Consider the following 27,890-nt stretch of genomic DNA (forward strand, 5'->3'; position numbering starts at 1 on the left):
AGGCCTTTTCAGCATCAAATGATAGCAGTGCTGTGTCAGGCATTTATTTGCATGAAAAATATCAAAAATCCTTCTCATGTTATGAAAATCTTGTCTTCCCATTATAAATCCATTTTGAGTAAACTTAGGGATATTACTTATTTTTAAAATGTTATGTACAGTTAATTGCAATTTGTTTTATACATTTCGAAAACATCTGTTTAAAAAAATCCTCATATAAACACATCCTACTACTGTACAAGTATTTAAGCTCACCTGTTTTCATTCATTTTCCCTTCGACCCCCTCTTCACATGACACGAGCATGACAGCAAATCACTCAGCTTACACTGTGGACCAGGAGCTCGCATTCAACCCTTCAGACAGCGATCTGTTCAAAGATTAACAGACTCCCGATGTCCTCTCCATCTCCTAATGTCCATCTCTGCCTCAGCAAACCACATTTCCTGACGCTCTTGGCCTTTAGCCTCAGACAACTGAGGTGCTGTCTGTCCCTCGCCAACCAGAAACTCCAAAGTAACTAAACTAAGTAAGTAACTTCCCGCCCTTGGCTCTAAATGACCCATGTGATGTCCAGTCTCCCAAGCGGTAGAAAAACCACTGCGATGTGCATTTGCCACACTAAATCGGACTGTTGTCCAGCTTCAAACACATATCTGAGCAGACAGCAACTCACCTGAAGAATGATCTCCATCAGTGCACTCATCCCCTCATCCATTCATCCCTCTTTCCATGCCCTCAACCCTAACCCCTCAACCCTCATCCGTCACCCATCAACCCTCAACCCTCTCAAGTTTGTTGCTTGTGAGTCTAGTATGTTTACATGCGATGTAATCATTAATTAAGTTATATCTCATCTCATTTCATGAGAGCCACTCATGAGCCACTTCGAGACACAATCTCAACGGGAGATCAACAGCAGACAAACAACCATGTTAAAAATTGATACAACATTGATGCTACTCACTGATTACACCTCTCAGTGATACACATATCGATAACACACAGTCATCCACAAAGGTCCAGACAATTTTGCAATAATTTTATTGTATTATTTATTGTAATTTTTTTTTTTTTGTCATTTTGGGTGAAAGGTCATTATTCACACTCACATTCCCATCTAAGCTGTATGTCTTTGGATTGTGGGAAAAAAAATGGAGCACCTGGAGTAAACCCACGCAGACAAACATTCATGATTCATATTTGTTATTGTTGTTTTTTTTTCTTCTTCTTCTTAGGATTTAAATTGGAGTTGAAAATGTGTCTTGTTTATACCTTGTCCTGGTCAGATGGTTTGCAGGACTACAGTGCTCCAGAGACAGAGACAGGGTCTGGCCCACATTTTTGTGTCATAGAGTTGGCCGCAACACCAATGGAAATAGCTGAAATTGCAACTGTGCCAACACAAATAGCAGTTTTCATTGCACCTTTAGCAAAGCGACGCAACCAGCTTTCAGTCTCTTCTTGTTTTTCCTTTGTCAGAGATTCAAGATGGGCCACCATAGCAGTCAGGCTCTGATTCTTTGAAACTATTAGTTTCTCATTTTCCTGCTGATCATGAACCTTTGCACGCAGATTTTCATTCTCTGCCTGTTTTCTGTCTATTTCAGATTCAAGCAGGGTTATCTTGGCATTCTGCATTTCACGCATGTCTTCTATCAGGCATTTAGTCTTTTGGTTTTCTTTTGTCAGAGATTCATGATGGGCCACCATAGCAGTCAGGCTCTGATTCTTTGAAACTATTAGTTTCTCATTTTCCTGCTGATCATGAACCTTTGAATGCAGATTTTCATTCTCTGCCTGTTTTTTGTCTATTTCAGATTTGAGCAGGGCCATCTTGGCATTCATGTCCTTAGCCTGCTTGCTGAGAAATTCTTTGTCTTCCCGAAGTTCATGCATGTCTTCCTGAAGTTTATGCACATCTTCCATCAGACGTTCATTCTGTCCTTGTTTTTCCTTTGTCAGAGATTCAAGATGGGCCACCATAGCAGCCAGGCTCCGATTCTTTGAAACTATTAGTTTCTCATTTTCCTGCTGATCATTAACTTTTGCACACAGATTTTCATTCTCTGTCTGTTTTTTGTCTATTTCAAATTTGAGCAGGACGATCTTGGCATTCATGTCCTTAGCCTGCTTGCTGAGAAATTCTTTGTCTTCCCGAAGTTCATGCATGTCTTCCTGAAGTTTATGCACATCTTCCATCAGACGTTCATTCTGTCCTTGTTTTTCCTTTGTCAGAGATTCAAGATGGGCCACCATAGCAGTCAGGCTCTGATTCTTTGAAACTATTAGTTTCTCATTTTCCTGCTGATCATAAACCTTTGAACGCAGATTTTCATTCTCTGCCTGTTTTTTGTCTATTTCAGATTGGAGCAGGGCCATCTTGGCATTCATGTCCTTAGCCTGCTTGCTGAGAAATTCTTTGTTTTCCCGAAGTTCACGCATGTCTTCCTGAAGTTTATGCACATCTTCCATCAGATGTTCATTCTGTCCTTGTTTTTCCTTTGTCAGAGATTCAAGATGGGCCACCATAGCAGCCAGGCTCCGATTCTTTGAAACTATTAGTTTCTCATTTTCCTGCTGATCATTAACTTTTGCACACAGATTTTCATTCTCTGTCTGTTTTTTGTCTATTTCAAATTTGAGCAGGACCATCTTGGCATTCATGTCCTTAGCCTGCTTGCTGAGAAATTCTTTGTCTTCCAGAAGTTCATGCATGTCTTCCTGAAGTTTATGCACATCTTCCATCAGACGTTCATTCTGTCCTTGTTTTTCCTTTGTCAGAGATTCAAGATGGGCCACCATAGCAGTCAGGCTCTGATTCTTTGAAACTATTAGTTTCTCATTTTCCTGCTGATCATAAACCTTTGAACGCAGATTTTCATTCTCTGCCTGTTTTTTGTCTATTTCAGATTGGAGCAGGGCCATCTTGGCATTCATGTCCTTAGCCTGCTTGCTGAGAAATTCTTTGTTTTCCCGAAGTTCACGCATGTCTTCCTGAAGTTTATGCACATCTTCCATCAGATGTTCATTCTGTCCTTGTTTTTCCTTTGTCAGAGATTCAAGATGGGCCACCATAGCAGTCAGGCTCTGATTCTGTGAAACTATTAGTTTCTCATTTTCCTGCTGATCATTAACTTTTGCACACAGATTTTCATTCTCTGTCTGTTTTTTGTCTATTTCAGATTTGAGCAGGGCCATCTTGGCATTCATGTCCTTAGCCTGCTTGCTGAGAAATTCTTTGTCTTCCAGAAGTTCATGCATGTCTTCCTGAAGTTTATGCACATCTTCCATCAGACGTTCATTCTGTCCTTGTTTTTCCTTTGTCAGAGATTCAAGATGGGCCACCATAGCAGTCAGGCTCTGATTCTTTGAAACTATTAGTTTCTCATTTTCCTGCTGATCATGAACCTTTGAACGCAGATTTTCATTCTCTGCCTGTTTTTTGTCTATTTCAGATTTGAGCAGGGCCATCTTGGCATTCATGTCCTTAGCCTGCTTGCTGAGAAATTCTTTGTCTTCTCGAAGTTCACGCATGTCATCCTTCAAACTTTCAATCTGTCCTTCTTTTTCCTCTGTCATATATTTAAGGAGGGTAACCTGAGACCTGAAACTCTCTTTCAGACTTCTCTCGAAGTCGCAACATGCCTGCAATGACTGCAGTTTTTGTGTGAGGACAGCCATCTTTTCCCTTGCATCTTCTAACTCCAAATCAAGTGCCCTTACCACTGAGTGGAGCCTGGTTTCCTCACCCCTTGCCTTATGTAATGCAAGCTGGAGCTCAGAGGTGTGCTCCTGCAGGTGTCTGAGGTGCATGTTCAAATCATCAATTTCTTGTTGAGACCTCAGTCTCAATTCAGTTTTTTCCTGCTCTTTTGCAGCACGTGTGTGGAAATTATGTTGAGCCATAAAGTAGTTATTCACTCAGTTGTCTTGTTGAAAGTCACAAAATCTCTTGCCTTATACTTTGCTGTGTATGGAATGAATCCACCTGGAATTGTTTCTTGGTTATAAAGCCAAAGTGACACGTGACGTCATCAGAGTCTTTGAAGTCCCCAAGCCTTTGATCAATGGTGACGTCATGACAATGCGCACTACAATAACATTCTAGTTGCAAAACTCAAAAGAAAACATCATAAATATATAGGCTTAACATGTAGAGTCTTCTAACACTTAATCCTCTTTTTTCTTTTCTTTTCTTTTCTTTTCTTTTTCTTTTTTTGTTCTACACCTTAATAACGATGGGTCATGTTTCAGATACTGTCCATGTCCCTCCTATTTGTCGTCAGAATCAGCACCCATCTTTCTCTGTGGAGAGCATTTGGTTTGAAATCCATTACCGGGTCCAGGGTCGGTTGTTGCTCTGTTCTCACAAGGTGACTCCGATGTTTTCTTTTCGCGAACCAAGCGGCGCAGCCAGACAAGCGCGCTCTGGACAGCGCGTCGGAAGCGTGCCAAACACGCTTTTGGTCAATTTGTGTCCTGTCTTTGCACATCTGTGGTGCACTTGGGCATGTTGTGAGATGAGAAAGAAAACATCACCACACATTGTAGGTGACTGCATTTCAGGCTTTGACAATCACGGCACCACCAACTGTTTTCATCTCGTAAAAACACATAGGAAGCCTCAGTGTTCGAGGGAAAACGTCTTGTTCTCTGTTACGTGGAGAGTTTCAAATGTGAATACAGAAGCTCAGATATGCTGACGAGAGCATGATTACTCTTTTGAAATAGACGCACTCTTCTGGACATGGTGAAGATCCGATGGTCACTATTTTTTTCGTGCGTGATAGTGTGCAATTTCATTTGTCATCACAATGATCGATACAGTAACCACTGAATACCTCCGTGGTGCCTTAAATAAAATGACGGTAGAATTTACATGCGGTCTATTTTTTGGGATGTTGTTGAAGATTCAGTTCCGTCTAAACCAACACTACTAGTTACAACCAAAGTGTTGATTGATTAGAGATGGTGTGAAAAAAAAAAATGAACTGTTGAAACTGAGTTAAAAGTTGGCAGGAGCACTAACAGTGACAAGGATATTTATATTTTTCTATAAATTTTCTAAAATGCATCAATCCATTTTTTTTTTTTTGAAAAAGAAGAAAAACTACAATTACATTACTGTAAATACTGTAAAAATACAGTAAATTACTTTATTTAACATGAAATAATGGCTGACATTTGGAAATTTTTTTAAGTTACTTGAATGTTATATTACAGAAATACCTTAAAATTTCCTAATTTAAATAATTTGACTTTATAGTCTTTTTTTTTTTTTGTAAATTCATAGGATTATCCAGTCCCCCATCAAAATATAGATATCAATTAGTAAAACACAAAACAACAGCTGTACTATTAAAGCTCATTAACAATATCTTGACAGCTTTTATTTTCTGTGATTAACCAAGCTATTCACTGTGAGCATTATTTGACAGTAATTACAATCAGCTCTCGAATGCATTGACATGCTTTTCTTATGCATGCATGAGGTTTACTTTATTTAATCTTTTTTAATGGTAACTATCCAATATATCTATGCAAGACTCTTCTTCAGAATTTTTATTTTATTTTATTTTATTTTTTTATCTTTGTATTGAATGCACAGCAACATCATTCTCCAAAATCTTATAGTCACTTATAGGCTATTTGATGGTAAAGACAATGATTTTATTTCAGTCTTGATGTATGGCACACCATATTGTTGTTGGGGCTATATATTAAAATCAAGGTCAGTTCATAAAATGTGTGTTTGTTGTGGTTCCATTAGTGCATAGCCTCAGCCCCTCCACAGTCCAGCTACACCCACAAGCAAGTGCTCTTCAAAGTATAGTTGGATCAATCAGTGGAATAATTGTAGCAGTTTATATGCAGTTGATATGTCTGTTGTTCTGTTTGCTGTATTGTGTTGCACATGTACAAGTCTGCGATATACTCATCAGTGATTATTTTACTCCATCCCATTATATGATTATCATTGTCTTGGTCCAATGAATGAGTTGACGACATGAGCTACAGCTCATGTCAACCCGTTGGCCCACTGCAGTATATGAGAATACCAATACACAGAGGACATTCAGTGACATTCAGTGATCTTGCCTCATCCCACTTTTCTTGGAGGCCATGGGCAAATGAGCCCCACTACCATGTCTTCAACCTGTTCCAGGTGCTGTTCCTTTTGCCAGTGACTTTTCTGTGGTGTCTTATACTGTGTCCTCTGTGGCTTCTGATGTGTGTTCCCAGCCAAGTTGTGGTGACAGCTCAGAGCATCGGTGGATGTGAGCTTCCCTCCATGCATGAAGTTAGGGTAGTTGGATTAAAGACCCCCCAGCATACTAAACATAGACTGTTTGGGCTGCTGGCAAGAGGTTAAACACCAGGGCTTCCCCACTAGTCTATCACACACACACACACACACACACACACACACACACACACACACACACACACACACACACACACACACACACACACACACACACACACACACTTGTAAGCACCAACGTCAAACCAACACAATACACAACTAACATGACCCCTGTTCTGTTACTCCCTGTGAAATCCACTTCACTGGCCTGTATGTATTCACTGTTATTGCTCTTGCATGGCGTGCAGGTGCGCATAGTGCACATGCTCACGCAATGAACTTCTGACGGTGGAGCAATTGGGACGATCGTTGCACACTGTGGCAACCCCCAAAACTCAAAAAAATAAGTCAGAAGGGAGCCCGAGCACATGACAGCTTGAAGTGCATGTGTCGTCTCCCCACAGCGATGACTGTGTGCGCAGCTTGCCCAGAGCTGACAGCGTGTTGCTGCTGGCCACGCATGTTCAAACTGAATAACTTAGAGGAGGTTCAGACGTCTCACACAGAGAGAGACAACTAGAAGCACACAGCGAAGCCCATTATGCTGCTGTAGGCCTACACCTGTCTTCCACAGCCATCCCTCTGAGGAGATGGAGCTGTGGAGGAGGACAAGGCTCTGGGGGCACGAATACCGGACGGGGGTCTTCATCTGTTTCATATACCTGCCTAGCAAGCAACATTTGCTTCCCAAAACGTAATGTGAACATCATTTTTTGGGTGTTTTTTAAATCTTGGAAATCAATCTATACGGAAAAAGAACAGGCCAAAATTTAGACCACATTTAAATTTTACCGTCATTTATTTTGAGGCACCACAGAGGTATACAGTGCGGATGGTTACTGTATCGATCACTGTGATGACAAATGAATTACACACTATTACGCACGGAATAAATAGTGACCATCAGATCTTCATCATGTCCAGACAAGTGCATCTAATTTCCCTGTTTTGCTGTATATTTATGATGTTTTCTTTTGAATTTTGCAGTTTCAATGTTATTCTAGCGCATTGTCATGACGTCACCATTGATCAAACCCACCGATGACGTCACCATATAGTAAGATTATTTCAGGTGGATTCATTTCAGAAACAGCAGTCATTCGAGTGAGTGAATAACGAATACCTTTTTATATTTGCTGACTTTGTTTGGTTGGTAAATCTGTTTCATAGGCTGTGAGCAGCAACTTTCTGAAACAACCATGTCTCAACATGATTTCCACACGCCTCTGTGCGGTTCAGAGGGATCGCACAGACCGCATGTGACAGAAGAGCAGGAAATACCTGCGGCATGGGAGCCTCTACAAGCTCATGAGTTGGAAAGGAGCTACAGAAGATACCAAAAGCACACTTCTAAGCTCCAATCAGAGGAAAGGGTGCACAATGAGCATGAAAATATCACTGTTGCATTGGTCCAGCGCAGATCTCTGAGAGGGAAAAAACCAGATGGACATCGAACAGCTGGAGGCAACATTGGAGAGTCTCCTGGAAAACAAACAAGAATTTCACTGCTGACATGGAGGTGCTTCAATCAAGATGTAAGAAAAAACAAGAAACGATTGAACAGCTCGGGACAACAGTGTGTGAGCTTGAGTTTCAAATTGAGGATGCTCAGCAAGCCCATAGTGTTGAAGTGGCCAAGCTTAAATCTAAACCAGACACAAAACATGCATTGTATGAACATCTATTGAGAGATGTTCATGGTCTGCAGGAAGAGGTCGAATCTCTGAGGAAGGTTGACCTGGTAGAAAGGTTGAAGCAACAACTGTGCGACCTTCGGAAAAAGGAAGACTTGCTGAGGAGGCAGAATAAGAGGATGGACAACGAGTTGGCTGTACTGGGGTCTGTCATAGTGAAAGAAAATAATGAGAACAAAAACCTCCAGGCAGCTATGAAAGATCTTGAGTACCAGGCTCAACAACTAATCCGTGATAAAGAGGAGTTGATAACAGAGCAAAACTGTGAAATTGCTTCCAAGCAGTACCTAATAGAAGAGCTATACACCCAAACAACTGACATGAGAAGATCAATCTATGCTCTTAAACGCCAGCGGGAGATAAAGCAAGAGGAGAAGATGTTAAATGGCATCATGAATTTCAAAGAAGAATGTAGGATTTTGCCTGAAAATAAAGAGCAGCCGCACTCACCTCAGGAACAGAGAGAGGAGCGCATTCTGGAGACCACTGCTGCAGAATCTGAGCAGCTAGAGACTCCAGCTACACAGGTTCAGTTCAGAAGTTGGTGGCGCCGCTGTGCTGAAGGTCTGAGACATGCTGTGAATTTTGGAATCACCACTGTAGGAATACTTTTTCCCGTGGTTGTCTTGTCCACCGCACTGACACCCAACAGCCAGACAGCCCTTTTCAACTACTTGTCGGACTGTACCTACCAGCTGCTGCAGTCCTACTGCAACCTTGAACACGCACTACCTCCGCCTTTCTAAACAGGAAAAGCTATGAGCGAGCCAATTTTCAACTCCAATTTAAATCCTAAGAAAGGCTCAAAAATAAATAACATAATAAATAATAAATAACATCATTTAAAAAAAGAATTTGGAGGTGGAATTGACTCTGTAAAATATATTAGAAGTTAAATAGGAAAGAAGATGAACACTCGAGTATCGCAATAATGACGAAGTTGAAAAGAACGCTTTAGTGACAAAGGGAAATATAATACATTTATGTATTATGCACACACACACACACACACACACACACACACACACACACACACACACACACACACACACACACACGTTATGTAAAATATTGCCATGAAGTTACTCGAAAAGGAGCAAGTTGTATATATGTAACATGTATAACATGTGAAGTGGAGGTATAGATGACAGAATATTTCAGTCATTCATTTGTGGTGGTTTGAGGAAGATATAGGGTGGAGCAGACAAGTCTCACAGCCCGAGAGAAGAATCAACGGACACATTCTTCGCGCGCGCGCGCGCGTGTGTGTGTGTGTGTGTGTGTGTGTGTGTGTGTGTGTGTGTGTGTGTGTGTGTGTGTGTGTGTGTACTCAAATGAAGTTGGCCCAACTTTTCTATGAATTTAAAATTAGCCCAACGCCTTGCAGTTGCTGATCCTCCTAATTGTATAATGAGAGTACGGCAGGAGATGAAACCATAATCCACAATCCAGGTTCAACCACAATGCAAAAGCACAAAGACTCTGGGGAAAAAGCTAGGTTAGTAACATGGCTTAATAGGACAAGACTGCATACAGGTGGAGAGGGAGAGAGAATAATCAATCAATCTTTATTTCAGACTCAAAAATAGGTCCATATAAAAATAATACAAACAAACAACAACAAAAACAAACAAGACAAAAACACACACACACCTAAAATACATACAGACATGCTCGTCAGTGTCTCCAGAAACCAGAATAATATCTGGTGCTGCTCCTTTTAGGCATGGTTAAAGCCATAATAATTTCATTTTTGGAGTTGTCCAACCTCGCCATAAAATTAAACATAAAATTCCTTAGGACAGCATCTAAGGTGGGAATACCACTACACACACAGAGCTGACTGGCACTCGTCCACCGAGGGAGCCTCAGTATAATTCGAAGAGCATCATTGTACGCCACCCGCAGCTTATAATAGAGAATAGAGAATAGGGTGCAGCATTGGCTGTCCCCCAGCAGTCTAATCCTATTGCAGCACAACTAGGGGCTGGTCCAAGGCAAGCCTGAGCAAGTCCTTCCTGTAAGGTTTATCAAAATGAAAAGTTTCAAGCCTACTCTTAAATGCAGAGAGGTTGTCTGCCCCCCAGACCGAGACTAGAAGATGGCTCCAGGAGAGAGGAGCTTGATAGCTAAAAGCTCCGGCTCCCATTCTGCTTTTAGAGACTTTAGGAGCCATAAGCAAACCTCCAAACCTTTTTGTCAGAACATGTGCTGCAGCATTCTGGATCAGCAGGAGAGTATTTAGCAATGAATGGGGGCAGCCTGATTATAAGGAATTGCAATAATCCAGCCTGGAAGTAATAAATACGTGGACTATTTATTTATTTATTTATTTCATTTATTTATTTATTTTTTTTGCACCGTTGTGAGACAATATGTGCCTGATTTTTATAATGTTATACAGGTGGAAAAAGGCAGTCCTTGAAATTTGTTTTATGTGGGAGTCAAAGTCAAGGTGACAAGGTAATGCACATTTTCTTTTCTGTCTTAATGAGATTATACCTTCCAGGTGAGAAAGGAAGTGTATGAAATGAAGCACGTGAGGACGGCAAATGAAGCATTTTAAAGATTGCTCTAGTTTATTACAAATATTTGTTGGCAGTATGGATTGTGATACATTTTATGTTTTGTCTTCATGCAACTGAATGTGAGTCCATCCACCTTTCATTAGTTTACCTCATTAAGTACCTTTCTTTTCCTTTTTACGAACTTCTTTTTCTTCTTTTGACGATCATGTATTTCTTTAATCAATGATTTGCCTTCTCCCAATTTTGAACTGTTTCTCTTGGTGGGAATATGGGATATATCAATGTAGAGACGGGGGCTCAGGAGCGATGAGGCTGCAGCGGTGACTCCGCGGCGCCGGTAGGAGGAGACTGCGTCTTGTCTGTCTTCCGCATTTCCCTCCGGTTCTTTACTCATCGCCTTTCCCCGCTCTTCTCTTCACACGGGACCGTCAAGGCAATTGTACAAGACTCTGTCGTCGTCTCCACTCCCCCACAGCCTGCCCTTTTAATACAGCAACATTGTGGACTAGTCGTCGACCGCCTCATCCATGCATTGGAGTCCTGGGCCCCAGCACACCGGCTCCGGCTTCAGCCATGTCGGCCAGGAATGCAGCGGCAGGCGGCGGTGACAGAGCGGGAGGCGAACGGGCAGGTAATGGAAACACAACAAAAAGCTTTTCACCACGTTGAACGCTCACACCGGGTGAGCCGACCTGTGTTTCTGGTTTGGGATTGAGAGAAAGAGCGATACGCTGTGGCGTGTTTTCGGCTGTGTGTCACCGGCTGACAGTAACGTTAACTTTGCGCTATTCCAAAACTAGGTCAGTAGATCAGTGGAGCAAACTCGCCCTCTACGCCATTTATGTAACGCTGCACGACGTTGTTTGTCATATCATCGTGTTGTGAAGAACACGGCTAACGTTGTCTTTCACCTTGCCATCAGTGATAAATTATGATTAAAATGTATCAGTCACGTCTGCTATCGTTAACCTATACGACTGAACTACGCGAATTTTAGCTTAGCAATAGTAGCGAGGCCTGTTTAGCGGTGAGACGGTCTCAAATCTGCCTGTTAGAGGTGGTTTTACAGCCCAGAACAATTTGTTACTTGAGATATTTTTATTTTTGTCCATGCTCTCCGACTGAGCCGATGTCACGGTGTATTAAACCGGCATCAATGCTCAGTGCTGTTTAGGCCTAACTGGTTAAACTAACTACATGGTCGCTCGCCCCAGCTGTCCATTGTAAGCTAGGACGAACCGTTGCTGTAAGTCAGATGTCGCCGACCACGATCCCTACACAGTGACTGTACGGCTCTTCACCTCAGAGGTCTGCTCTGCTTCCTCAAAGGCGAAAAAACACGAGTTGTTGACAGTGTTAATGGGATGTTGTGTCTATTAATTAAACGTAAACATAGTTTCATAGTAAACACCTGAAAGAGCATCTTATACCCTTTATTCATGGTGCCATAGACGCCACGCGCTCAAACTCAGTCAAAGTGTGGGCTGTAGGTTTTTAAGAGACCAGATCATTTTTCTTTAATGTTCCTGATGTAAACGCCAGCAACCTTTTATCCATTTAAAGCATATTTTAGACATAAATATTAGAATCCTAATACGATCCATCCAATTCCAACATATTCTCCTGCCTGATGTTGCTTTTGTAGACTGGTAGTTAAACAAAATAAGTAAAGCTCCTACAACAGGATCATTAACTTAAGTTATTGGTAATGCAGAATGCACGCCAGGGACACGCTAATGAAGCTGGACTCTGTGGAGGTTGAGGAGGGTTTGTTTGAATGTCAAGTTCAACAACTGTGAATCAAGTCAGATTTGTTTATATGGCACATTTCATACAGCATAAGCTCAATGCGCTTCACACACAACAGATATGAATGACATACAACAGGACATGAACACATGTTTAAATACATGTAAAGGGAACATTTCACAAACATTATTCATCCTCTGATCACCCACCAACATAAATCTACCCACCCACCCAGAGTGAGACAGAGATTTGGAGGTCCTGGCTCGCCACAGGCCTGAGAGAACAGGCAGGTCTTCAGCTTGCTTTTGTGGTTCATCTCATACAATCAGGCATTTTGTTGAAGTAAATGACACCTTCACCAGATTTACTTCTGATCATTGGTACAGTTATGAAACCAGTTTCTGATGGTCTGAAACCACATATCTTTTGTAGTGTAAACGCTAAAGCATCCTGATGCGTCCTCGACGCAGGGACTCATGATGAACATAGGTGTGAATGGCGATATGTCTCAGCTGTCCACTTGTGATCGGCGCATCCAAGACACGTGTTAATGCCAGGTGTAAACAGTGTCTAGGAGGGTTTGGAAGCAGTGAGCGGGTCAGAGAGTATTTAGACCATTAAGTGATTTGTTGACGGCACTATTTTGGAATGAATTCTGTGTTTTACCAGAAGCCAGTGAAGTATTGTAAGTATAATGCTAATATGTTTGATGTTTCTTGTCCCAGTGAGTCCTCTGGCTGCAGCATTTTGAATGAGCTGGAACCGTACCACAGTCTTTATGGGAGGTTTCGCAATAAGGCCATTGCAGTAATCTGGAGGAGACGAATGTATGAACCAGTTTTTCCAGCATCTGACTTAGACCAGATAGATTTAACAATGGAAATATTTTTTAGGTGGTAAAATGCTGTCCTTGTCATACTTGTAATGTGGCTTCTGGAGTTGAGTTCCAAAACAACACATTGATTTCTAACCTGCTCATTGGGTTTCAGAGACCACAGGATCAGTTTGGATTAGATCTCCCGTCTCTGATCTCCAGTGCCTACCCCAAGGACCTCAGACTAAGATTCAGAAAACTTTTATAGAGATGACATAACTAATAACAATAATAGTAAAAATGTGCAAATGTTCATGTGCAAAGTGTAAATGCAAATGTGCAAATGGTAAGTGAAATAACAATAAGACAAAAATGCGCAATACAGAAAAAAAATAATGTTGACAGTAGTAATACAATGTGTCTCAGTCACTCTGCGGTTCAAAATTGATGGAAGTATAACTTGAAATGTTGATATAAATCTGTCATTTCCTTGTGGTGGTGTCACTGTGACAGTGCAGTGCAGCTCATGGCTTTATTTAGGTGCAGCAGATGCTTATTCATGAATTGAGTGACTGAGCAAGTTAATGAGCACGTGAGCAGGAAGAGTAGTTGGCAGGGGGTTGCCTGTATGGCCTGACCTCCAGTTATCTGGTTGCCGTCACTGTAACCCTGTAATCCAACAGGGGAGCAGGATTAAAAATCAGGTTGTCGGTGATCTGTCGGTGGCTATTTGGGTCACCAGGCCTGTGGAGCAGAGTTAAAAATAGGCGCCATGGATAGCATTTGTTCTGTCTCGTGCTGTGCTCTCACGTTTCTCTCCCACACATACACTCACATGCCTCTGAGGCCATGACTAAGTCATGTTTTGCCAGAACAAAGAATAGGCAGTTCAGGATTGAATAATCTCTGTGGCATACCATAATAAAGATACCTGTGAGCGAGCGACAGTGTTCAGGCACTGCCAGCATGCAGGTCTCTGTATGAAGGCTGTGATGGATTGTTTTTACCTTGCGTTGGCTACAGGGCTGAAAGGCTTAGTTGATTAATCAATTAGCCCAGAATTCTTCATGAGCTAGGGAGAACAAACTGCATACAAGTCTCCATCGCAGCTGAGTGGGCAGCAGGTGATTTCAGTGATTAACACAACATTAGTGTCGCACACAGAATCCAAACCTTCATGAGAAATCTTCTTGAAATCCTTGTGCTATACAAAACACCCAAATGTAGTACTTCAAAGGAGTACATTTCTCAGTTAACGTATATCATCATACATACAGTATTATTTACATTAAATTCATATTGATCATACATTATAAATCTGTCAAGTGTTTTGGTCCCTTATTAAGGATTTCCATAAACGAACATGGGATGCGACGTAATAAGTAAAAACTAGAATCAAAGATTTCTTTGTTCTGAAACAGAAAGCAGTAGATACAAATCACTGGCCACAGCAAGGGCATCACGCAATAAAAGGACTCACTGTTTAAGGGGCGTCTCCTCCAATCTTTTCTGGAGCCTGCCTGCACGAGCAGCAGAGCAAAAACTGCTGTTCGTTGTCAAAAGTTAACCAAGAGGAATCTGTTTTCCACTCACCATAATGTGAAAAAACATTTCAAGTTAAGCTAACTTATGGTAAAGAAAAAAAAGATGATTTTTACTTCATTTGTATATCAGTACAATGCTGTTAACCATATCTATCAGTCATCGTCAGTCTTTTTATACACTTACTGTTTATGAGATTAGAGCTAAATTTGTGTTGTTCATTTTCTTCTTTTAACTTTCGTGTTGTATTATGTCTTTTTTCTAACCAAATCTTTATTTCCCAAACTGTAAAACAAATATGTGTGTATATATATATATATATCATGGTAGCCTTTTTCCATGCTGTAAGAAAAAAGAATATAGTTAGATAATAATAACATTAGGATAAGTTCATCTTACTATTAGATTTAAACTGTACTGTCTGTATTTCATTTTAAAAATCTGTGTTTTTAATTTAACCAAGTATCTGTATCATAAATACACGTCTGCAAGTTCTAACAAACCAAACTGCTTGAAAATGTGTTGAAAATTCAGCAATTTATGGTGATTTTAATTCTGAATTACTGTCAGACCTCCTGCCTTGATAGACTTACATGCATTAGGAAGCATGGTTTCCCTGTAGCAATGTGGCAGCTGTTCCCAATGAAATGGGGATCCATGAACTCGAAGGATTGGTGCCATAAATGTTCAAGTCACAGAAAGTGAGTGGACACATTTCTTGTGTTCCCCATCCTAGTAAACAGTCATGCATGCGATTCACGCTGACAGTAACATCAGTAATATAGTATTCAAATGTCATTTCTTCAAAGTGGATTGCCAAGGGAGCTGTTGCTATTATTTCCCATGCCTGCATGATGTATATGTTTTGTGGCTGGTGCATTTATTGGGCATCTTCATCATCCCAGTATTAACAGATCGTGCTCTGTCTCCATCTTATCCACACTGTTCCTGCTGATCTCAGGCCTTTTTAAAGGATTGGTGTGGCAGACTTCTCACCAGGGCTGTTTCTGAGCTCCTAATAAGAATATTGTGATCATGTTTGGGCAAAGACCTCTGAGAAGATTTCACAGCATTCAATGCCAAGCTTTCAGTTGAAATAAAGTCCTATCGCCCCATATGACCAGTTATAGCTCATGGTATCTTGTGTGTTTCAGAAGATGTGCTGGTTGAGGAAAACCAATGCAGTTCTATGCCTTTGAGCAGCCTGATGACCCCGTCCTCGGCTGCTGGCATGTCCTTGAGCATGGAGATACCCCGGAAGCGTAAGGGCAGCATGGACAGCCAGTGAGTTCTGTGATTGCTCTAATTTGTCTTACATAAAATCTAATCAATCCAATGCTTGCTAATAGCTATTGATTGTAATGAATGTTCTTCCCAGGGATAGAAAAACTGCTTCCACACCTGACGCCGATATGGAAGATGACCAAAACGGGTACTGTGTGCTAATTAAGTAGTTGGAGAGCTGACCTGTGTTAATTGTGCATTTGTGCACATTTCAAATGTGTGTTTTTTTTGTTCTACAGGTCTGATGAAGATGACCAACATGTCAAAATTAAATGCTTCAGGTAGGTTATATTTGACACCACTGCATTTATAACATTTCCACTTTTTTGTAATATTAACAATCTTAAAATATCTATTGCTTGTGTCCTTTAGGATGTGCCACATTTCACTGATACAGACGGTTTGGAAATGTAAAGGAGAAAACACATTTTAATCATCTAAATTACTGCCTCTTTAATGTCCCTGCAGGGAACCGCACAGCCAAATTGAGAAGAGGAGACGGGACAAAATGAACAATCTCATTGACAAACTATCAGCCATGATCCCGACTTGTAACCCCATGTCCCGAAAGCTGGACAAGCTCACTGTGCTCAGAATGGCTGTGCAGCACCTCAAATCTCTCAAAGGTACTGACTCAATCAATGGCCACTGGTGTTAGAAATAATCTACCCTGACGTTGTCATTGCTGATGCATTCAGTTAATCAAGGAATAGTTTATTTCAACTTAGGTTTTATTGTTTATTTTTTTTTGTCCATCATTTTTATCAGTTATGGCAACCTTGTACTCTCAGTACTGTGTTCCATGCAGCAGTCGTTCAGATTTGGTTACAAACAGTAACAGTTTGGCCAGACTATGTAAACCGCTTTATTTATAAGTAAAATTAAAAGTGTTTTGGTGACATTGATGTACTTGCATGATTCTCGCAATTTTGGGTTGTATCCATATTGTTCAATGCACTTATTGATGGTTGCTTTGCATTTCAAGCATTGGAGCTGTTGGTATGAGCACCATTCTGTGCACTTTCTGCAGTCAGGGATTTTTTGTACCATTGGAGTACTTGAAACTTGAAATATCACCTCAACACAAAGCACTTAGCAGTGGGCTTGGAGGTCAGACAGAGTCTAACCTCTAAATTATAGTGGACACGTCCCATCTGCGACGCGTCTACTGGAGCCAATTGCTGTCATTCTAGACAATGCGTGCAATTCCATCGGACGTGTTCCTTCTCTGTTTCAGAAGCAGCTCTCTGTGAATATGCAGCGAGTCTATTTTTGACAGATGACAACCTGCATAGAGCGGATCAAGCCAGACAGGAAGTTCCAGCGAATTTTTAAAATAAAACGCCATGTGCAGACTCCCGATTGTAACAAAAACACAATGAAGATCTATCTATCTATCTGTCTATCTGTCTGTCTGTCTATCTGTCTGTCTATCTATCTATCTATCTATCTATCTATCTATCTATCTATCTATCTATCTATCTATCTGTCTGTCTGTCTGTCTGTCTGTCTGTCTGTCTGTCTGTCTGTCTGTCTGTCTGTCTGTCTGTCTGTCTGTCTGTCTGTCTGTCCTCAGTTTTCTGTTATGCATAAGTCTGGCTAACCTGAGGGTTTGTCCAAACCAGTCTGATCACATGGTGGTATTTCTTGTCTGCCTTGTTTTTAGCAATTCTTCTCAACAGTCAACTTTGCAAGTAGAGAACATCTATGTTCAACAGAGCTGATCGCCTGAAACTCTGAAAATAAGATCCAGGTTGTCATAAACTGGAACTGTTCTTTAAACCTAATGTCACTGGCTGCATAACTTTATTTATCTGTGTTTTTAGGCTCAGGAAGTTCGTTTTCTGAAGCCAACTACAAACCATCATTCCTTCCTGACGAGGAGCTCAAACACGTTGTCCTTAAGGTAAAAGCACCATTGACAAAGGCATCTGACTTTTTATGTGCCCACAATTTGAGAAACTGCTGCTGTAATAAAGTACGCGTTTGATTTTTAAGATAATTACTCAACTGTCAAGTGATCTTAAAAAAACTAAGCTCTTAACCTGTCAGTCTCTTGAGGATGTCTTAAACATTTCATTTTAAAGCCACAGATCAGGCTACAAACTTAAGGTGGTGCAACACCCCTGCTTTTCTGTGGGGTCTGTTCATTTGAAGCTACACACAAAAAATGGCAAGTTGATCTGAACTTGTTCACATGATTGAATTGCAGTCACTGTCTGGGCTGTTCTCCTCAAAGCTGATTGCACTGAATATTCATGTCAATTAAAAAGCCTCTATTTGGTTTAAAAACTATATTGAATACAATTGCATATATAAATAGAAAGAAGCAGATCTACTCAGTGATCTCTTACTTTTGTTTTGACCATGTCATCACACTGGATCCCTCTACTTTCCCCCCCATGTTTCTTTGTCGTGCAGGCTGCAGATGGGTTCCTGTTTGTAGTGGGCTGTGATCGTGGGAAAGTGGTTTTTGTCTCAGAGTCTGTCACGAAGATATTAAATTATAGTCGGGTAACACTTTTACACTTGTTACTGTATCTGTAGCATCTTTGTTTACGTGAAATCCCGGACACACCAGATGGTTTACATTGTCTTTGCACCAGTGTTAGTGGACTAGAACCCACCAAATACAAGATCGATTGTTATATTTTATTTGTATATGACATTAAGTTGCATATAATATTAAATGTATTGCAGTTTTACTTAATAGACTCATATTGTAATGCCACTGTTTGTACAAATTCTGGTAGATCTATTTAGGTTTTCCGAAAAATTGCCGTTCAAAATGCTCGTTTGAAAGAAATCATCAAGACTGCTTTGGTCATGAAAACAAAGATGATGTTGTATGCAAATCTTTTATTTGGCGATGAAGCACGGTGTAATGTAAATATATCATATTTTTTGAACACTGGAGTAAAAGGAGGTTCATAAGCGTCAAGAAACGAGCCGTTGCTTTTTCTGCCTCAGTGTCTGGTGTGCTCCGGGGTCGACTGTCCACAGTCAGTGTACTTTGTTCAGTTTGTTATTTGTCAGCAGGAATTGCCTTAGATGCAGAATGGTTTGACATTTCTTTTTATCAGCATGAGAGCCATGTTTATGTCAGTTTGATCATTTGCTTGTTGTTCCTCCAGGCGGAGCTGATTGGACAGAGCCTGTTTGATTATATACACCCAAAGGACATGGGAAAAGTGAAGGAGCAGCTGTCGGCTTCTGAATTATACCCTCGTGAACGGCTAATAGATGCTAAAAGTAAAGCAATTATTTGTGTGTGTGCGTGCCTGTGTTTGCCTGTGTATGCATATGTGCGTGTGTGTGTGTGTTTGTGTGTGTGTGTGAGTGTGAGAGAGGGAGAGAGAGCACATTTGACACTCCTGTCATGTCTCCAGCCGGTCTGCAGGTTCAGGCTGACCTGCCAGTTGGTGCAGCGCGGCTGTGTTCAGGCGCCCGGCGCTCGTTCTTCTGTCGAATGAAGTACAATAAAATTTCTGTCAAAGTGGAGGAGAAGGAATTCCAAGCCAGCACCTCCAAAAAGAAAGGTTGGGAAATCATCCAGTGGATTATTCAGCAGATCGCTTTTGTACTCTCGAGGGTTAAATGCTATTTATCAGATTGAACAGAAGTATTGGTGTAAAGCAGCCCTTTTTAAACTGTGATGCCGAATTGAAAGGGAGGCATGGAGGGAGAGACCTGAGGCAAAGATCCTGGTTGAAGTGAAATGTGCAATTTGATTAGCTCCCTGACTCCTCATGAGTCAGTCAAATCAAAACACCATTTTTGACATTTATTTAGAATAAACGTTAAAAAACAATTAGAAATCAGAGAAAAAAGACTTTGCCTGAGAATTAAAAGTAATCCATTGATAGTTGCCTTTACATCAGTGTGCACATTGCAAAAAGTATCCGCTACTGGCTTATTCAACAAATTTGCCAAAATGTAAGCAAATGTGCCTGAAAAAGACAGGCATCAAGTCGTAGCCCATAGAACACCTCTCTGAATTCATGCAGACTTTACACTCCCTGACACTTTAGATATTCACTGACCACAGAGTCAGACTTCAAAAGCCCTTGGTGTAAAGGAATACTCATTTAATATTCATTTAACTTACATTTTTTGTATGTATATTATGATCTGTGTCTGCATGTGCCTACAGAGTCGCAGAAGTACTGCACGGTCCACTGTACAGGCTACATGCGCAGCTGGCCAACCAGTCAGTTGGGAGCAGTTGGGGAGGGCGAGTCAGACAAGCAGGATAGCTCCCACTTCAGCTGCCTTGTGGCGGTGGGACGCGTCCACTCCCATTCATCTCCGCAGGTTAATGGAGAAGTCCGAGTTAAACCCACAGAGTTCATCACGCGCTATGCCATGGATGGCAAATTCACCTTTGTCGATCAAAGGTAAAACTGAATTTCAACAAGTGGGTGGTGGAGGGTTGTACTGTAGTTTGTTGGTGCTGGGCTTTGTTAACATACTGTATAATCCATGAGACATTTGAAATGTCTTGCATTGACTTTTCTTTGACACTGCCTTTGAGCACACACTTTATTCTAATTACAGTAGATGTTTATAAGTCACACTGATGTTATACACTCATGCTTCCTTTTCTTCCGCAGAGCTACAACCATTCTTGGTTATCTTCCCCAAGAATTGCTTGGGACATCATGCTATGAGTACTTCCATCAAGACGACTTACCGCAGTTAGCTGACAGACATCGAAAAGGTAAACTCCCAATATCTGCTGAGATGAGACCTACATTCTTCAGTCAAGTTGGCCTATTTAGACCAAATTTAAATTCACAATATATCTGCAGTGGGAAATTCAAGTAGGTCCCCATGTTGTGATGGTGTCCCCAGTATTTTATGTCTGCTGCTCCCGTTGTAGCTTTCTCTGGCTGAAGATGATACTGATGCTTCATTTTCCACTTTAAAGTCCTAATACTCATCCTCTCACTGTTTCTCCTCGCAGTGCTGCGGAGTAAAGAGAAAATAGAGACAAACTGCTATAAGTTCAAAACAAAACACGGCTCTTTTGTCACTCTGCAGAGTCAGTGGTTTAGTTTTGTAAATCCATGGACCAAAGAAGTAGAATACATAGTGTCAACTAACACAGTTATATCGTGAGTATATACTTCATTCTGTTTGTGCATAACCTAAATATCTTTGCACCGGAAATAGATACACAGTGTATTAATCAAAGCTTCACTGGTTTTCTCATCCCATGACAAGGCATGATCACTGTCGAACCAGTCGGTCAGGAAACAAGTCTGAACAGTCAAGTAATTCCAAAACTTCTGAAGGTCAGTTCAAATGAAAAGTCTACAAACGTAGTACCTCACTGACATCTCTCATCCCCTGTGATACTTAACAATGCAGCTTGTGCAGTCATCACTCTCTGTCAAGTACATGTCGTGTGTTCCTTTCATTCCCAACATTTTTCAAATTTCAACTTTTTCTAATAGAAGATGGCAAGAAGTCCCTTCCAGTTATACCAGGCATCTCCACCACACCTGGATCTATGGTCTATGCTGGAAGCATAGGGACCCAGATTGCCAATGAGCTGCTGGATTTCAACAGGTGTGGCCTCACAGAGTATGTCCTTACTTTTCGTAACAGAGACGCACAAATTCCAAAGAGAGAGATTCAGCAGGACTTTTTTGTGCATACATCAAAGCAGGAGTCTTTCTACAGCTGCACTTGCTGCGCATCTCAGTTGGTGTAGATGTTATTGTTTTAAGTTGGTCTGTGTCGGCGTTCCTTTTAGGATGAACTCATCACCTTCCAGTGGAAGCGTCAGCCCGTTCAGTCTGCCACAGGAGAAGTGTCAACAAACTCACAGTCAAATCAGCAACAATGTAAGTCTTTCATACATACACGTCCTTGCTCATAGATGCATTTATCACAGTCATTAACACAACCTCCCAAAAAATGCTTTCTCTAAAGAGAAAGTCTAAAGAATACAGGATTTCAGCATATGGTCAAAGTGCTTGAGCTCTTGTTGGAAATTTCAACTCAAACTCCCCCTCAAGTCAGAAGAACCTCACCAATGGTCAAAATACAAAGTAATACAGTTTTTTCAATGCGTATCAAATCGGAATATTTCCTCGCTTTAAGCACTGATTTCCCACACTATCAATGTACTGATACCAGCTGCACTTTCTTGTCCTCTCTTCCCTCTGACAGTGAGATGATGATGATGACACACACACACACACACATGCACACACACCACACACTGCTGCAGTGCCCACATGCAGTGCTTCCTGCCACTCACTCTCAGTGCTTCTTCTCTTCACTCATCTCATTTGCTCTGGTTGAATATAACAGGCTCACTGTTTTATCTAACCAGGCCATGATATATTTCAGGTTTTGTTACAGCTCATTAGCTCATTAAAGATGGAGCCTCCAAGACCGGTTGTCAAAGAAAACTGTACGTGTGCTATTTGGAAATAATTTGAGGCAAGTGAACAAGGAAGGACAAATGATGCAAGCAAGCCCGTATATAAGTAATGCAACAGAGCAGTGCTAACAAAAGGTGTTACACAACAAATTTAGCAAAGCACCTGAAGGCCAGAGAAGCCAGCTCTAAAAAAATGTAAAAGATTGGTGACAGCTCCCATTTCAACATCACAGAGGCATCAAACAAGATGGCACCGTAAACTGTTGAGTTTGATGTCATTTGTAACTGTTAAAGCTAAACTGTTCCCCCGCAGAGCTGTGAGGCCCGAGGAATGTCAGACAGCTGAGTTGACGGCTGATAGGAAAATACTTTGATGATGGTCAAAAGTAACTTAACTTAGATGTTGTTTAGATGTGCTTAAGACCAGTGATGAAAGAAGTGTTACGACCCTACACCTAACTAGAGATACTAATATCACACAGTGAAAGTAAAAGTCCTGCTTTCACACCCTCACTTCAGTAAAGCACCATATGCATTATCAGCAAAATGTACTCAAAGTATAAAAAGTAAAAGTACTCATTATGCAGTAAAATGGTCTCTGTCAGTGTTTTACTACTACTACTTCTTTTTGGATTAATGGCACTGCTACATTAATATGTAAGCTGCATTTTACTACTGTAGACTCTTGAATTTGAGCTGATTTTAGCTACTTAATGTACTATTGGATAGTTTAATCTGCAGCAAACAATCATATGTCTGGTCCGAGCACGGTTTAGGAACTGACCGGTTAAAATACAGTCAAAGCGTTTTTTACCCAATGAAAGCAAAGCTACACTCTGTGCTGTCTGGTGATTTGGAGTTAGACCTCATATTTGTTCTGTAGTTCTCTGTATTCTGAAAGAAGCATGCACAACAGTGGTTTTCCTGAAGGTGTCCATCTTACTTTTCAACTTCCAGTTAGGACTGCCTTCTGCCTTCCTTCATGTTTTTGTTTGTTTGTTACAGAGGTTGTTTGCAGATATGAGAGCAGAGAAATATGTTTCTAACTGGCATTTCGACTCAATGAGCTCTTTTGTAAAAACATCTCTCAGCAATAATTTTTTTTTTCCTGGGAATTTGTGGTGGTATTTTTCCAAAGGATGAAAAACAAAATCAAAGTCTGAACAGATCTGATTCTTCTACTTTTTTTTTTTCCCTCTCGACTTAACTCCTGCCATGTTGCTGCTCGGACTAATTTTGCTTTCCTCATTTGGTCTCTAGGTGCCAAATGGAGAGGCAACAGACATGGAGATGCCAGGAAAGTCCAGCTCAGAAGAGGAGCCACAGGGAGCAACATTCTCAGGAGGAGAATCACTCATGGGTACTCTCTCTGATCCTGTTCATAAGCTTATTTCTAAATTGTTCATTGGACCATATTTAGTTTCCTTCTTATATAACTCCTTTACTCTGTATTTGTTTCTGTCACCTCATCTCACCTCAGGGGAGAACTCCCAGCTAGATTTGGACAGCGTCGTTGGACCAGGTCTTAGCAATCTTAGCAATGATGAAGCAGCCATGGCAGTGATCATGAGCCTCCTGGAGACTGACACAAACTTGGGTGAGGATGTGGGCTTTGACGAGATGCACTGGTCTTTATAGAATCTGCTCTCACAGTGTGACGTCGTACCACACTGAAAAACGGCCGCAGTGTCAGTTTTTTGATGACGAGAACTGCTTGAATGCTTGAAGACGTAGCATTCCTTTTTCTTTTTTTAAGGACATTTTTTTATTTATTAGTAACCTTTTTCACATAAGCTGTGTAGTCTTTGTGGGGCTGCTCTCACGGGGAGCTGGATCGTCGACAATAAGGGACACTTGCTTCCCCTCTTCAGAAGGAGGATGTGCCTCTAAAGCCTTACAGCGGCCTGCCTGCCCTGAAACGCTGTTCCTCACTGCTTTCCTTACATCTACCGTCTGTTAACCGTCTGAGGGAGGCCTCACAAGGTTGAGGAACCTGTGAACAAAAATGATGGTGGTGTGATGTACAATGGCTCGGGATTCCTGCTTTTATTTCTCTCCCATACCTGCATTTGAACAACAGTTAGGAGGGACAATGCAAAAAGAAAAAAATGCACTGAATCAATTTCATGTTTTTTGAAAGGTCGTTATTTGAATAGGTACTGGATGTGTAATTGATATGCGAGGAAGACACTTTGACAACCTGGCCCATCTCTGTGACCCCTCAGGATCCAAGCCGTAGGTAGCCTGTGTACCACGGCAGACCACACTTCCATAACCTCAAACTTTGAGAGTCACCACACCTCTCAGAGATTTTCCTCTTAACTTGTCAGTATCTGAACATTTTCCATGGTCCAGTAACCTCCTCTCTGGTACACTGACTTGAACATACTGTATATGTATAGATTTGGTATGATTGCAAACACCACGTCTTCAGGCCATACCTGTCTTAAAGGGATAGCTTGCGTAGGAAGAATATTTTCTTTTTTTAGTTGGGATGCCCAGATTGATCAGCTGCCAGATGTTATTGGCTGACACTCAGTGAAAATGCGTGATCTGGATTATTGCTTCACGCTGCCCACCTGCCTGCCTGCACACTGCACAAGAGGAGGTGGAGAGAGATTACGCTGTGCATTTCACTTGTCCTACATTTATTGAAGGCTACTTGTTGCATTGCTTTCTGGAAGTTTTCTGTCCCACTCTGTTGAATGAATGGACTTTAAGAGCCTGTTGACAGAATAAGAAATCAACAAGATTGACTTTTTGTGGTTCTGTACTTCATACTGTACAGTCACACTGCATTTCCAGCATAGATTATGCTGCCACCTGGTGGAGATCCAACACTACAAAGCAATCAACCTGATCTATAATACTGCTGTACTAGGTGCTATGACAAAAAACAACGATCAGTATTGGCCTTTATCAGCTCCGAGATGATCGCCAGTTGGTATCTACAGGAAAAAACTGGATTTGGGAAATCCATTTTTTGTAGTATGTACACTTCTATAGATGTGAGGGCCCCAGTGTTGGCTGCCCTTGGATTTATATACCCCAACTCTAACATTTCTTGGCAAAGATGATTCACTTTCATAAATTTGTTGGACAGCAGCCAGTTTTGAAGGTTTAGCATTCATGGATTTATGAGCACCAGAGTACAGCTTCATGCAAAGTGAAACAGCACTTTAAAGGTGCTGAAATGGAGGTTTGGTAGCAATAGTGGCGCAACAAACCCATTTCTCATGTGTGAAATTTTATCAATACGTGTGTAAGGTTGATTTCTCGAGTCTGATGGTATAAGCGATAACTCAGGGAGTGACAGGAACAGAGCCGCCACATGTGAACTTACAGTGACACAGTTCTTCGTAACCACAGCAGTATTTTGTCCTCCTGCTTCACTACATCCCGTGCGTTGGTATGAGTCATGTCTTGTAATGAGTCACCTGTGGGTCTGTGTTCTTACACTTGTCAGCTTTACAATCCTGCAGGTAAACCATAGCTTCAGCTGTTCTTGTTTGTTTGCTTTTTTTTTTTCCATGTACTATTATGCACTGACAGTCCTTCAGAAGCCATGGTCATGTTGTATGTGCTTGTCAGAGGCGCAGAACATTGTCATGCACAAGTTCTTTAAGGGATTATGTTATGCAGAGCTATCATTCCATAACTTCTAGATTTTTCTTTCTCTCCCTGTGTAATTGTCACTCCCATGTCATGCATGCTTGAAAAAGGTGTAAAACATACTGCTGACTTGTACCTTTGCTGAGAACTTGAATGAGCCACTGAGTTGTATGGATCCCGTTACCATTTACCTCATGTAAAGTTTTATTTTTTCCCATGCCTATCTTGGACTTTACTAACACGACATTGATAGCCATTATGTGGTAACCTGTCGTGTATGATAGTGATCCATTTCTGAGAATTGTGGCAGCCAGTTGGCAGTATCGGTCATGTCAGGTAAAATTTAGAATCACTAAAGTTTGCCAGATCATTGTTGCAGTGATATTTCAAAAGAAAAGTTTAGTAAATGCCAGGAAATACAGAAATGATGTTTTTGCACATAGGCTCAGTTGAAGAAAATTGTGCTGGCTTGTTATAAAAACTGTCTTACAAAAACCAGAACATGCTAAAATACAGCTGTATTAGATGAGGCATTGATTTGGGTTCATAGTGTTTGGACTTTGTATATCTTGCGCTCAGTCATCAGTACCTAAACCAATCAGTCAAAACATCATCTGTTGTATTGCTGCCCAAATATACAGTATATGGAACTGAGTCGCGTTTATGCTGCACCATCGTGGACACTGGTATCCTGGCCCACAAGCTCGAGTCATTTCATGAGGACTGTTAAGGATTTTCCAGTGAGAACACTTGTTTCAAGGACAGAAACGTTTGTTGTGAACCATGAAGAATATTGTCTTCTCTCAAATGCTTGAATTTACGAGGAGCCAGTGGACAGAGAAGCTCAACTTGCAAAGACCCTCCTGCCTGCGTCCGAAGTGCCTTTGGACATGTCAGCTCGGACACACAATAAACCTGTGTTGCTTACGGAGACCGCCTCCCCACCTGGCAGCTCCGCGGACTGAAAGGAGGGCTCAGATGTATTATTGGATTAACTTGATGCAACGTGTTATACTGTGCACATCATAAATGAAGTGGAGGCTTGTTCACGGAATCATGTTGGCTTCAGCACTCACTACCTAACTAAACAACAAGAGCTACGGACTTGTGCCATAGTCACAGGCTGGTCTTTTTTAAGGTCCATTTTGTATTATTATTATTTGATTTCTCTGTTCTTCAGTTCTTCAATCATGGCACTGTTCCAGCTGGAATCAGCCCAGAGAGCTAAAACATCGTCGTCACTTCAGCGTCAACTGAGATGTCACATATTTCGCTTCTGTCTCTGTTTGAAATAAAACCGTAGATTTTGTAAGCTAGGCAACATTATGTTTTGATTTCGTGCCCTGTTTTGTGTCTGCATGCTGTGTTTGTATCATTTGTTGTTGGTCTTTGAGATTTATAGACTTCGGGAAATTAAGACAGACTGGTGTTGAGGGACCTTAACCTTTGGGCTTATATTGTTACTGCCTCCATTGTACCACTTCCTGCCACTTTATAGGTTCATCCTTTGATGATGAGGTTTGATTTTCGGGCCCCAGGGGAAGCATTTACTGTATTTGTCTATTGCATTATTGCTGCTACTTTCAGCATGTCTGGGCTGTCTTCCCAGGTTGCCATGTTAATAAATATTAGTTTACTTAACCCTCAACAGGAACTGGGTCTATTTTCCATAAAGCCAGTAAGAACACTTTGTGAACACTGGATTAAAAACATTTCCTGAAGCTCATGCCACTTTAAAATCTCTATTTTCCTCTCTCTGTGAGGTAGATTTAGAGGCAGCAGCCTGCTTTTTGAATAATTGCATTTGCCTTCCACTGAATCCAATTACAACCCTCCTTTTTGTGCCCCCCTCTGAGGAGATTAGGACTGTGTAATTTGTCAAATGTGGTAAGGTAGTGGTT

At 41.2% G+C, this 27,890-nt stretch overlaps 2 protein-coding genes across 4 annotated transcripts; one reads left to right on the forward strand and one right to left on the reverse strand.

Annotated features, from left to right (window-relative positions):
- Positions 1 to 1,301: 1,301 nt before the first annotated feature.
- Positions 1,302 to 3,683, reverse strand: LOC139337384 (flagellar attachment zone protein 1-like). Its single transcript, XM_070971928.1, has one exon. The coding sequence runs from the start codon at positions 3,681 to 3,683 to the stop codon at positions 1,302 to 1,304; it is 2,382 nt and encodes a 793-aa protein (XP_070828029.1).
- A 7,253-nt stretch (positions 3,684 to 10,936) lies between these two features.
- On the forward strand, positions 10,937 to 27,643 carry bmal2 (basic helix-loop-helix ARNT like 2). 3 transcript variants are annotated; one of them, XM_070971616.1, is made up of 17 exons: positions 10,937 to 11,222; positions 15,851 to 15,980; positions 16,075 to 16,128; positions 16,220 to 16,261; positions 16,449 to 16,606; positions 17,807 to 17,886; positions 18,402 to 18,494; positions 19,115 to 19,232; positions 19,370 to 19,519; positions 20,134 to 20,377; positions 20,594 to 20,700; positions 20,947 to 21,097; positions 21,207 to 21,277; positions 21,440 to 21,554; positions 21,742 to 21,832; positions 23,638 to 23,737; positions 23,858 to 27,643. In XM_070971616.1, the coding sequence occupies exons 1-17, from the start codon at positions 11,165 to 11,167 to the stop codon at positions 24,013 to 24,015; spliced, it is 1,920 nt and encodes a 639-aa protein (XP_070827717.1). In that variant the 5' UTR covers positions 10,937 to 11,164; the 3' UTR covers positions 24,016 to 27,643. The 3 variants fall into 3 exon arrangements, with proteins under 3 accessions (XP_070827717.1, XP_070827718.1, XP_070827715.1); XM_070971617.1 differs by having other exon boundaries at positions 10,952 to 11,222; positions 21,440 to 21,569; positions 23,858 to 24,473; XM_070971614.1 differs by having other exon boundaries at positions 11,020 to 11,222; positions 15,854 to 15,980; positions 21,440 to 21,569; positions 23,858 to 24,473.
- The last annotated feature ends 247 nt before the right edge of the window (positions 27,644 to 27,890 follow it).

The sequence above is a fragment of the Chaetodon trifascialis genome, chromosome 10, assembly GCF_039877785.1.
Source record: "Chaetodon trifascialis isolate fChaTrf1 chromosome 10, fChaTrf1.hap1, whole genome shotgun sequence".
Classification (NCBI taxonomy): domain Eukaryota; kingdom Metazoa; phylum Chordata; class Actinopteri; order Chaetodontiformes; family Chaetodontidae; genus Chaetodon; species Chaetodon trifascialis.

Bases quoted from the DNA above. Each gene is read 5' to 3' on its own strand.
- bmal2 (XM_070971617.1), top strand. From the start codon at position 11,165: ATGTCGGCCAGGAATGCAGCGGCAGGCGGCGGTGACAGAGCGGGAGGC. The intron at 18,495-19,114 runs GTAACACTTTTA...TTGTTCCTCCAG, and splicing joins AGATATTAAATTATAGTCGG to GCGGAGCTGATTGGACAGAG. The intron at 19,520-20,133 runs GTTGGGAAATCA...ATGTGCCTACAG, and splicing joins CAGCACCTCCAAAAAGAAAG to AGTCGCAGAAGTACTGCACG.
- LOC139337384 (XM_070971928.1), bottom strand. From the start codon at position 3,683: ATGGCTGTCCTCACACAAAAACTGCAGTCATTGCAGGCATGTTGCGAC.